The sequence below is a fragment of the Sapajus apella genome, unplaced genomic scaffold, assembly GCF_009761245.1.
Source record: "Sapajus apella isolate SASKATOON/1434 unplaced genomic scaffold, GSC_monkey_1.0 scaffold1245, whole genome shotgun sequence".
NCBI lineage: Eukaryota > Metazoa > Chordata > Mammalia > Primates > Cebidae > Sapajus > Sapajus apella.
In genome coordinates this window covers 1,296-13,620 of record NW_022438171.1, presented here as the reverse complement: position 1 = coordinate 13,620, position 12,325 = coordinate 1,296, and the positions used below count along the sequence as shown (strand labels likewise).

General features: G+C 43.2%; 1 protein-coding gene and 1 pseudogene across 1 annotated transcript in view; both read left to right on the top strand.

Annotated features, from left to right (window-relative positions):
* LOC116546706 (neuromodulin-like) overlaps window positions 1-8,830 on the top strand; it is a gene marked incomplete at its 5' end in the record, with an annotated part of 12,071 nt that extends 3,241 nt beyond the window's left edge. Inside the window, one exon of the mRNA XM_032272896.1 lies at window positions 7,928-8,830. Coding sequence (XP_032128787.1) covers window positions 7,928-8,689 — 762 coding nt within the window. The remainder of the gene's footprint in view (window positions 1-7,927) is intronic.
* Window positions 8,831-10,991: 2,161 nt separating this feature from the next.
* On the top strand, window positions 10,992-12,062 carry LOC116546705 (annotated as a pseudogene).
* Window positions 12,063-12,325: the final 263 nt, after the last annotated feature.

The following is a 12,325-nucleotide window of genomic DNA, read 5'->3' as shown; positions in this document are numbered from 1 at the left end:
GTTGACTGGATAAACAATGAAATGAAGGCAGAAATAAAGATGTTCTTGCAAACCAACGAGAATGAAGACACAACACACCAGAATCTCTGGGACACATTTAAAGCAGTCTCTAGAGGAAAATATATAGCAATAAGTGCCCACATGAGAAGCAAGGAGAGATAAAAAATTGACACCCTATTGTCAAAACTGAAAGAGCTAGAGGAGCAAGATCAAAAAAACTCAAAGTCTAGCAGAAGACAAGAAATAGCTAAGATCAGAGCAGAACTGAAGGAGATAGAGACACAAAAAACCCTTCAAAAAATCAATAAATCCAGGAGCTGGTTTTTTGAAAAGATCAACAAAATAGACAGACCACTAGCCAGATTAATAAAAAAGAAAAGAGAGAATAACCAAATTGATGCAATAAAAAACGATAAAGGGGATATCACCACAGATTCCACAGAAATTCAAACTATCATCAGAGATTATTACAAACAACTCTATGCACATAAACTAGTAAACCTGGAAGAAATGGATAAATTCCTGGACACTTGCCTCCTCCCAATCCTAAACGAGGATGAAGCCAAAACCCTGAACAGACCCATAACAAGGTCTGAAGTTGAGGCAGCAATTAAGAGCTTACCACTCAAAAAAAGCCCAGGTCCAGATGGGTTCACAGCAGAATTATACCAGACGTACAAAGGGGAACTGGTACTATTCCTTCTGAAACTATTCCAAACAATACAAAAAGAGGGAATTCTTCCCAAATCATTTTATGAGACCAACATCATCCTGATTCCAAAACCCGGCAGAGACTCAACAAGAAAGGAAAACTTCAGGCCAATATCCATGATGAACATAGATGAAAAAATCTTCAATAAAATACTGACAAGCCAATTGCAACAGCACATCAAAAAGCTTATCCACCATGATCAAGTAGGCTTCATTCCAGGGATGCAAGGCTGGTTCAACATACGCAAGTCTATAAACATAATTCACCACATAAACAGAACCAAAGACAAAAACCACATGATTATCTCAATTGATGCAGAGAAGGCCTTTGACAAAATTCAACAGCCCTTTATGCTAAAAACCCTCAATAAACTAGGTATTGACGGAACGTATCTCAAAATAATAAAACCTACTTACGACAAACCAACAGCCAATATAATACTGAATGGGCAAAAACTGGAAGCATTACCCTTGAAATCTGGCACTAGACAAGGATGCTCTCTCTCACTGGTCCTATTCAATATAGTACTAGAAGTTCTAGCCAGATTAATCAGGGAAGAAAAAGAAATAAAGGGTGTTCAAATAGGAAAGGAGGAAGTCAAATTGTCTCTATTTGCAGACGACATGATTGTGTATCTAGAAGACCCCATTGGCTCAGCCCAAAAGCTTCTGAAACTTGATAAGCAACTTCAGGATACAAAATCAATGTGCAAAAACCACATGCATTTCTATACACCAATAGAAGACTTAAAGAGATCCAAATCAAGAATGAGCTTCCATTCACAATTGCCACAAAGAGAATAAAATACGTAGGAATACAACTAACAAGGAATGTAAAGGACCTCTTCAAGGAGAACTACAAGCCACTGCTCAACGAAATAAGAGAGGACACAAACAGATAGAGGCACATTCCATGTTCATGGTTAGGAAGAATCAATGTCATGAAAATGGCCATACTGCCCAAAGTAATTTACAGATTCAATGCTATCCCCATCAAGCTACCAGTGACCTTCTTCACAGAACTGGAAAAAACACCTTAAACTTAATATGGAACCAAAAGAGAGCCCGCATAGCCAAGTCAATTCTAAGCAAAAAGAACAAAGTGGGAGGTATCACACTACCGGACTTCAAACTATACTACAAGGCTACAGTAATCAAAACAGCATGGTACTGGTACCAAAACAGAGATATAGACCAATGGAACAGAACAGAGGTCTCGGAGGCAACACAGCATATCTACAACCATCTGATCTTTGACAAACCTGAGAAAAACAAGCAATGGGGAAAGGATTCTCTGTTTAATAAATGGTGTTGGGAAACCTGGCTAGCCATGTGCAGAAAGCAGAAACTGGACCCCTTCCTGACACCTTACACTAAAATTAACTCCATATTGATTAAAGACTTAAACATAAGACCTAACACCATAAAAACCCTAGAAGAAAATCTAGGCAAAACCATTCAGGACATAGGCGTAGGCAAGGACTTCATGATCAAAACACCAAAAGCATTGACAACAAAAGCCAAAATAGACAAATGGGACCTAATCAAACTCCACAGCTTCTGCAAGGCAAAAGAAACAGTCATTAGAGTGAATCGGCAAACAACAGAATGGAAAAAAATGTTTGCAGTTTACCTATCTGACAAAGGACTGATATCCAGAATTTACAAAGAACTATAACAGATATACAAGAAAAAAAGAAACAAGCCCATTCAAAAGTGGGCAAAGGATATGAACAGATACTTTTCAAAAGAAGACATACATGAGGCCAACAAACATATGAAAAAATGCTCATCATCACTGGTCATCAGAGAAATGCAAATCAAAACTACATTGGGATACCATCTCACGCCAGTTAGAATGGCGATCATTAAAAAATCAGCAGACAACAGATGCTGGAGAGGATGTGGAGAAATAGGAACACTTTTACACTGTTGGTGGGAGTGTAAATTAGTTGAACCATTGTGGAAGACAGTGTGGCGATTCCTCAAGGACCTAGAAATAGAAATTCCATTTGACCCAGCAATCCCACTACTGGGTACATATCTAAAGGATTATAAATCGTTCTACTATAAGGACATGTGCACACGAATGTTCATTGCAGCACTGTTTACAATAGCAAAGACCTGGAACCAACCCAAATGCCCATCGATGATAGACTGGACAGGAAAAATGTGGCACATATACACCATGGAATATTATGCAGCCATCAAAAACGATGAGTTTGTGTCCTTTGTAGGGACATGGATGAACCTGGAAACCATCATTCTCAGCAAACTGACAGAAGAGCAGAAGACCAAACACTGCATGTTCTCACTCATAGGCAGGTGTTGAACAATGAGAACACATGGACACAGGGAGGGGAGCACTACACACTGGGGTCTGTTGGGGGGAAATAGGGGAGGGATGGTGGGGGGTGGGGAGTTGGGGAGAGATAGCAAGGGGAGAGATTCCAGATGTAGGTGATGAGGAGGAAGGCAGAAAATCACACTGCCAAGTGTGTACCTATGCAAAAATCTTGCATGTTCTTCACATGTACCCCCAAACCTAAAATGCAATAAAATAAATAAATGGGAAAAAAATTATTTTTCATTCATCTAATGAATCTAGAGTTTTTTTTAGTGTCAACAAGTTAATGTTGGTACTCTTCATTTTCCAACCAATACTCATCTGAGATTTGAATGTTTGTTTAAATAGCAGGGATGTACTATAATTTGGTTTCCTTAAAGACTTCATAAATTGCAGACCTCTCAATCAGTAGAACATATTAAGCCACAGTAATAAATATTCCTGAAAGCCTTATGATAACTTGTAATATTGCCCTTCCTACCTACAATGTACTGCATTAGAATGTCCTCTTTACTTTATTCACAGATATCAACAATTCTATATAAAAATGAAATAATTTTGAAATTCCCTCAGAAACATTAGATTTCATTACAAAGATTATTTGTGGGAATACTTAGTTTTAAAAAAAAATCTATCTTTAGCGACATTTATGTGCTGACTTCTTAGCCATTAGATGCCAGGTTTCCCTTTCTGGACATTCCATCTGTAACTCACAGTTTTAGAATGTGAGCCTTACTTGGAAAGATGAGTGTAAGATCAGATGTCTACTGCAAATTCCTGGGAAGTTACTGATTGTTAAATTACTATGATGTGATTTAAGTGTATTTTCAAAAGGATTCTATGTGGATAGACTCAGTATCCTTCCATTCAATAGCATTTATATAGTGCTTATCTTAGGCACTGAGTATTTTTAAATGAATAAATGAACAAGAATGCTGATGTGAGGCCTTACGGACTATCTACTACAAGTAAGTCCAACCTATTCCAGGTCAGCAATGCAATAATATTGGGCTTGGATGTAGGTGGGAAGGGAGAAGAATTGAGGTCAAATACAAGCTGGGCTGCTGCCTCCCTCACTTGCTCTATGAATTTAGGCAAGTCACTTGACTTTTCAGGGCCAGAGCTGTCCCTTTTAGAAAGTGAAAGTATTGTTGTGAATGTACTGAGTGGTCTTTGGTTTCTGGGCTTGAATGTCCTTCATCTTAAGTAAGCTCTTCTATTTCTAATGGGGAAAGGGTCAAAATGTTCTCAGAACCTGGGGCTACTCCACATAGCCAGTTTTGGGAAATGTTATCTTTCTCCTTTTCTTAACGAAACATACTCCCAGTCCACTTACCTTTAGTACTGTATTGTGAAAAAAAATTTACCAGGAAATAATCTGTAATTTAAGGAATATTAATAAATTCACTTGGAAGTACAAAAGAAAGACACACAAACAGCGCTATCTAGCTTCAAACCCAGTTTTAACTTGAAATAATTTTATTTCTGGGTGTCTCTATTCAATCACTGAAATCTGACTTCTTCTTAGCCTTGTTTCTTTCCTCCCCTCCCCTCTTTCATATCCTCATCTCCCCTCCCCTCCCTTTTCCTTTCTTCTCCTTTTCTTTCCCTGTGTGCTATCTCTTACCACTATCTGGAAAAGCTTGATTTGACTTCTTTTTTTCCAACTAATCTCTAAAATTTAGTTTTCTTACATCTCTAATGATGAAGTCCAGCAGTGTCTCCAGGATGAGCTACATGCCTGTGGAGTACTTTGAGCATCTCTTTGGGTGTAGTCACTTATTTGGGTACCTGGCTCTTGTAGACCTGGCTTCTTTCTCCTAACTCTTGTTTTTCATGGTTCTCCCCCTTTCTGCTTACTCCTGCTTCCCTTGAATTTCTTATACGTCTGGGTTCAGATGAGATTTGTCTCATAATCTTGGCACCCTAGTCTAGTCTCAGCCTTTCTAAAAAGTCATTTTAACATAGATACTATGTTCAGAAGTTTAAATTCTGATCATTTAGAAAATCAAAGTTGCAGATGCTCTAAGAAATTAGAGAGAGAGAGAGAGAGAGAAAGAGGAGGGAGAGAGAAAATCGATAGCCCTTTCTTTACCCATGTAGTTTATTTCTTTATACATGTAGACTTTCAGCTTCTTTCTTTTTGTGATTTTCAGCTTTTCAAGAGTTTCATCCCCCTATGCATTGTGTTCATGAAGACAAGACAGAGCTCTAAAATTTTAGCTTTCTTGAGTCACTAGAGAGTCTTTTGTGCACACCTTTCCCATCTGAAACAATTGATTTGTCTAGTTTCACAAAGAGCAGTATTTGTTTTAAAGAACCAGTTGGCATCAATACCCAAGAGCAGGTGTCCTAAAATATAAGATGGTGCTTCATTCAGACTCCTCAAGGTAGAGTAAAATAAATTACCAACATCTTGGCTCCATGCTCCATTCACAACTGTTAATTTTACAGGGTTATGCTTCCATTCCTGAGGAAAGAGCTCCTGGCAGGGACAGCTGCTCCCATGTCTCAGACTGGGCTATGCTCCTCTGAGTAGGAGTCAGCAAGAGCAGCAGGATAGGGAGAAGGTGGTAGTGCATCAGAGAACTGAGCAGTGGAGGAGGAAACAGGATGGGCATCTCCCAAGTGCTTTTTAGATACTCCTTTAATCTTTGCGTGTATGCATACATGGTTAACTAAGGAAGAAGGAAAAAACTGACTTGAATTTTACTGAGAAAATTATCAAACCTGCTTTTACTCTTACATGTAGCTCATTTTCAAAAGTACTTTCGTGTATCACTGATATGTTGATGGTCCTATGCAGCAAGAGGTCTGTATGCTTGTCCAAAGAATGTCTAACAGTCCCACATCATGATTAGCAGAAGCTGGTTTGACAGGTGGAAAACTTGTCTTGAGTTGTCCTGTATTAGCTTACCTTCTAAACTGGAGCAAAAGTCCAGAATGAGACCAGGCATAGAACATGTTACATGATACTCTTTTATTAGTGGCTTTTTGAGAGAAAGGTGCTGTGTTGTTCACTGCTGTTATTTTCCCTAGAACAGTGTTCACAAAAGTCAACAAAAGTTCAATGCTCAAAAGTTAAAGAGATTTAAAAATGGAGACTATCAGTAGCCATGTTGGGGCACCATGGTTAATAATGGAACTGGATAGAATTTTGTGTACTTGCCTACACAATTCTTTCTATAACTATGCCTGCTGTTCCTATCCTCTGATTTAATTTTCATGTGGGAAATAGTCATTTGCAGTGTATATTACGCTACAAATGTTGCCATCAAAACGTATAAATCTCTATGCTAGTCTCTTGTCTTTAGTACTAAGATGGCTCTATTGATGATAATGTAAACACATTTTTGGTTCCCAATTGCTTTTGGAAATAAGGAATTGTGACTTAGTGAATATGTGTCGCTTTTTCAAAAAGAGAAACAGGGTTTCCATCATTTTTTAAAATTAAGGAATAATGGTCTTTTTTTATTCTAATTTTGAACACCTGGTATGTTTATTACTAATGTTGGATCACGTGCAGGAGAAAGTTAGACATTATTTTGTGACCAGCATTGTAAGTTGTCACATTCTAAACAAATCCCTTAAAGACTTGGAACTCCTTTACATTTTGCATAAAATTCTGATAGGACTTTTTTTTCTCTTTTTTTTAATTGCATTTTAGGTTTTGGGGTACATTTGAAGAACATGCAATATTGTTGCATAGGTACACATGTGGCAGTGTGATTTGCTGCCTTCCCCTCCTTTACCTATTTATGATTTAAACTTTTACTATACTCTTTGTCATACATTTATTAATTTCCTTATCAGGCTTAAAGCTTGGGGAAAACTAGGCTTTTGCATAATATCTTTTTAGAACCATAAAATTTTACACAAAATCCTCCTCAAAAACCCTGAAATCCCTATATCTTTCAGAGTTCTTTAATAAAAACCTGGGGTGAATGTGAATTGCTTTTTTTTTTGTTTCTGGCTTGTTTGCTTTTCTGAGACAGGGTCTCACTCCATTACCAAGGCTGAAGTGCAGCGACACAACAGCAGCTCACTGCAGCCTTGACCTCCCAGGCTCAAATGATCCTCCTGCTTCAGCCTCCTAAGTAGCCAGGACCACAGTTGCATGCCACTGAACCTGGCTAATTTTAAAATATTTTGTAGAGATGGGGTCTCACTATGTTACCAGGGATGGTCTCAAACTCCTGGTCTCAAGTGATCCATTTCCCTTCACTTCCCAAGGTGCTTGGATTACAGGTGTGAGCCACTGCACCCAGCCTGTGAATGTGATTTGAGCTGCCAAAGTATGTCTTAAAAAATTGTTGGTTTAAGTGTGACTTGGAGCAACACTGAGCTAGGGAAAGGAAATACATATAAAATCACGCCAGTGGCCAGGCGAGGTGGTTCAAGCCTGTAATTCCAACACTTTGGGAGGCAGAGGTGGGTGGACCACCTGAGGTCAGGAGTTTGAGACCAGGCTGGCCAACATGGTGAAACACCATCTCTACTGAAAATATAAAAATTAGCTGAGTATGGTGGTATGTGCCTGTAATCCCAGCTACTGGGAAGGTTGAGGCAGGAGAATTGCTCGAACCTGGGAGGCAGAGATTGCTGTGAGCCAACATCATGCCATTGCACTCTATCCTGGGTGACAGATTGAGACTCTGCCTCCAGAAAAAAAAAAGCCAGTGATTCTGGAAGATTCCAAAGGACAGTACTTTTCACATACTATGGGAGAAAGAGGAGGCTTGAATTCTTAACTACCAAAACAATGTCTGGCACAAAATTAATCACTCAGTAACTATTGTTGAATGCTGAGATTTAAAGGAGAAGAACACTATTAGAGCCCTCTCCTTTTTTCCCCTCTTTTCTCCATAAAGGTTGAAAAAAAATGAAGACCAAAAGATTGAACAAGATGGTAACAAACCAGAAGATAAAGCTCATAAGGCTGCGACCAAAATTCAGGCTAGCTTCCGTGGACACATAACAAGGAAAAAGCTCAAAGGAGAGAAGAAGGATGATGCCCAAGCTGCTGAGGCTGATGCAAGTAAGAAGAAGGATGAAGCCCCTGTTGCCGATGGGGTGGAGAAGAAAGGAGAAGGCCCCACTACTACCGAAGCAGCCCCAGGCACCGGCTCCAAGCCTGATGAGACCGGCAAAGCAGGAGAAACTCCTTCTGAGGAGGAGAAGGGGGAGGGTGATGCTGCCACAGAGCAGGCAACCCCCCAGGCTCCTGAATCCTCAGAGGAGAAGGCCAGCTCAGCTGAGACAGAAAATGCCACTAAAGCTTCCACTGATAACTTGCCGTCTTCCAAGGCCGAAGATGCCCCAGCCAAGGAGGAGCCTAAACAAGCCGATGTGCCTGCTGCTGTCACTGCTGCTGCTGCCACCACCCCTGCTGCAGAGGATGCTGCTGCCAAGGCAACAGCCCAGCCTCCAACGGAGACTGGGGAGAGCAGCCAAGCCAAAGAGAAGATAGGTGAGCAACCTCGAGGATCACATACAGTGGGTGGATGGGGAGGGGAGTTGCTATTCAAAATGCCAGGCGACCTGGGTTATCAAGGGAGAGGAAACAGTCTAGAAAGTGTTTTCCAGAAATCAAGGGAAGCTGGGCTTAATTTCCCAAAGTGGCAGGACTAAGAGCTAAGGTTACATTCCCAAATATCTCCAAGCCTGAGAGAGGACTCAGGCAGGCCTATGTAGCAGCCAGTACTAGAAAAATCTGGCAGTTATCTTAATTGGATTGATATACACAGTCGAACCAGATAAAACTGCTTTAAGAAAGTATTCTGTGCGCTGATAGGCTTAGTTTAATACATAATTACTGACGATACATATATTTTATGGATGGGAATTAGCCAATGTGATTATTTGGCTCCAGGAAATGCCTGGTATAAATACAGCCAACCTCTTCTTGATCCAGATTATCTAGTGTATGAATTGCTGGCAGCAAAAGTATAATCTCAGACCACCCTTTCCTATCTCACAATATGTTTCTGGGCATTCTCTCCACCATCGGTTGGTGAGTAGTGTGTGTATATGTGGGTATCCTCAGAGAATGTTAATTGTTACATTAATTGGGGTCAAACATAATTAGGAAAATAAGTCTGTTGATGTTGCCAAAAACAAAAGAAAAACCCCCAATACAGAACATGCTGTGAAGTCAAACATAAATGATCATTTTATTATTGAAGACACAACTTTCTACAATTTGCATAAATAATTTAGGGTTCCTATGATTACAAAAAGGTACTGGATTCTCTTCAGTTTGGAGCTGTAACTTGAAAGTTGGAGTGTTTTCACTGTTACTGCTCAATTGTGCAGAATTGGAATGGAATATTCCCAGATCAAAATAAATTTAACAGAGCTTCATCCCTAGAGACTAGATCCCTCCCTCACCCCAATACATCCACAGTGGTAAAGGAGGCCAACAGTTTCCATGATCTTTCTCTAGTCTAATATGACCCAGCCTCAAGTATTCATAGATACTCAATGATCCTCAAAGATAAAGTTTCTTCTGTGTCCATTTAAAAGATTGGATTTACTCCTGTACAAGCACCTGGGTTTAACCAATGATGTTTGTCATCCAAGGGTTCAAATATGGACTGAACAGTGTGCTCCCTGGAGAAAACCTACTCCATGAGAGTGGTCTGAGAAATGGTTTGGCATCTGAGCGTCAGATTGAGAACGTAACGATTGGACATTTACCTTGATATATGTTTCTCCAAAATTAGATACCACAATATGGCAGGTGACTATTCTAGATATTTTAGGTCTACTTCTTTCATCTTATCCCTAAAATTCTGTGACTAAGATGCCAGATTACATTAATTAACATTGTTATTAGCATATTCCAGCTCTGGATAAATCACATGCTTCTTTTTACCCGTGATTCATTTTGAATCTTTATTCTAACCACACAACTGTCCCAGGGGCCAGACACTGAGGTTTAGAAGATGGGAATTTTTCCCTGGAAAAGGTAAGGCATGTGTTAAAAAGTGGGATGTGGGTTTTAATTTACTCAGCAAAGCAAAACTTGGCTACTTTTCTTTAGATTTAAGGTTTGAGCCTCAGATATGATGTCTGGAAATCACTTTGCATAGAGACAAGTTACATAATGTGTCATTTTCCTAAATCTTAGAAATTAATCATGCTTTTACATACAGAACATATCTGACATGGCACAGACCATACTTTTAAACAGGGATTTCTACAGTTGTGAGAAACAGAGAACTTATGTGATTTTAGGTGTATACACAAGTGATTTGGATTGATAGAAAGAAGGACTTCTTGAATCAGTAAAAAGTCTGATATATATTTTAAAATAAATTGTTTTATTATTTTTCAGGTTATAACTCCAAATGAATTAATGAAATATTTTCTGTAGTAAGTGGTCAATAAATATCAAATATTGGATATAAATTTATAAAATTTACGTCATAGATAATAACTTTTTCACTCATTTATGTATTTCTCCTGCAGCTTTGCTTACTCTATTCATTTATTTGATTAAAAATGTGTCTGGGAAGAAAGAAGCCGAGCGGGCAGAAGGCGCCCTCCCCACCGCCTGGGCCCCGGCACCAGGTGCCGGGCCTAGGGTCCCTCCTGCCTCCTGCTTTGTTTCCCCCACCTTTGCGCTTCGGGCGACTGGAGACGGGCTCCCCCCGGGGCTGAGAAGGGGACGCCGCGGCAGAAGGGTGGCCGACAGCGCCAGGACTCGCAGGGACCCAGGAGTCCGGCCGCTGGGAGGGCCGCGTGACGAGAACGAAGAGGGAGCCTGAGCTCTGCAGTCCCGGGTGGTGAGCCGGGGGCGCCAGTGAACAGAGAGAGAGCTCCCCATCGACGGGTGCCATGTTCCCTTCGCCCATGGGCTCTTCGGGCAGCCAGGGCATCCCACGGCTGGGACCCAGGCCCCCTCAGTGGGCACCCCTCAGGCTGCTCCATGGAGACCCGGTGCCCTGCGTCCCGCCTGGCAGTGCCAGCATCCTCACGAGGGTCACCCTGCTCCCCCATGCCCCGGAATTTCGGGGAACCCAGGAATTATCTCCGCTGTGTGCCCTCGCCTTCTGCACCCTTGCCAAGCCCTGGGTGTCCTCTCTGGGACCAGGGCCTGGGGAACTAGCGTGGCGGCCCGCGGTGCTGCGGGGCCCTCACGCCCCCCTGTGCTCCGGCGGATGGGCCCCAGATGGCCTGAAGCACCTCGGGGCCCCGACCAGGCGGCCCGGCGATCATAACACTGCGGCTGGCGAGGATGCGGACATCACAGCGTGTCCCCGCCGTGAAGAGGAGGAAGAGGGCGGAGGCGGTTTCCCGCACTTCGGCGTTCGCTCCTGTGCACTTCCCGGCAGCTGCCTGGCGCTCCCGCGCCCTCGGGAGTCTCCGACCGGCTTTGCCGCGGCCCCACCTCATCCGGCCCCAGGTCTGGAGCCTCAGCTTGGCCCAGCCGCCAGCCCGCCTCGGGAGCCCAGTTCCCTGCCTCCGTCGCCACCTGCGGGCCTCTCCACCAAGCATACGGGTGCCGGGGCGGCGCCGGGGCCGTTCCTGCCCTGCCAGCCCGCAGAAGTCCATGGAAACCCCCCGCCGGCTTCCCCCGAGGCTCCAGCCGCCGGCCCCTCGATGGCCAGCAGGGCTGCACATCTCCGCCAGGAACATTTCGATCGTCTGATCCGCCGGACGAAACTTTCGTGTTATGCAAAGGGCTTTGCCTTGGACACTCCGAGTTTGCGCCCGGGGCCAGGGCGGCCGCCTGCAAAAGGAGCGGCCCGGGGAGCAGCCAAGAAATGCCGGCGGCCAGCGCCCCCTCCGCGCACCGCGCAGCCCCACCGCCCTGCACCGACGCTCCCTACCAGGAGCAACTTCAGCCTCCTCGACTGCTTCCCCTGCCTCCCCGGCCCTGGTGGTGAGGGAAGATGGAGACCTAAAGCCGGCATCCTCGCTTCGCCTCGAGGGAGACTCTCAGCCCCCACCCGCCCACCACTGTGGAGGTGGCATATGGGGGCCCCACTGTCCCTGAGCCCCCGGCCTCAAATTCTGGTGGATCAATGTGGATGAAAACTGACCGTGGAACTTCTACCAAAGGGGAAAAGTTGGGACTGTGGCCAAACCGCTGGCTTGAGGAGGGAGCCCGTTTCTCACATTTGTCCCCTTCATTTACACTTTAGGAGCTGTGGGCAGAGGGACTTCAAATGACAGTGATCTTCATTCAAGCACCTAAGTGGTGGGGGTGACAGTCCCTCCCCCGCATCCTTTGCTGAGGAACCCAGGGCTGGAGTCGGG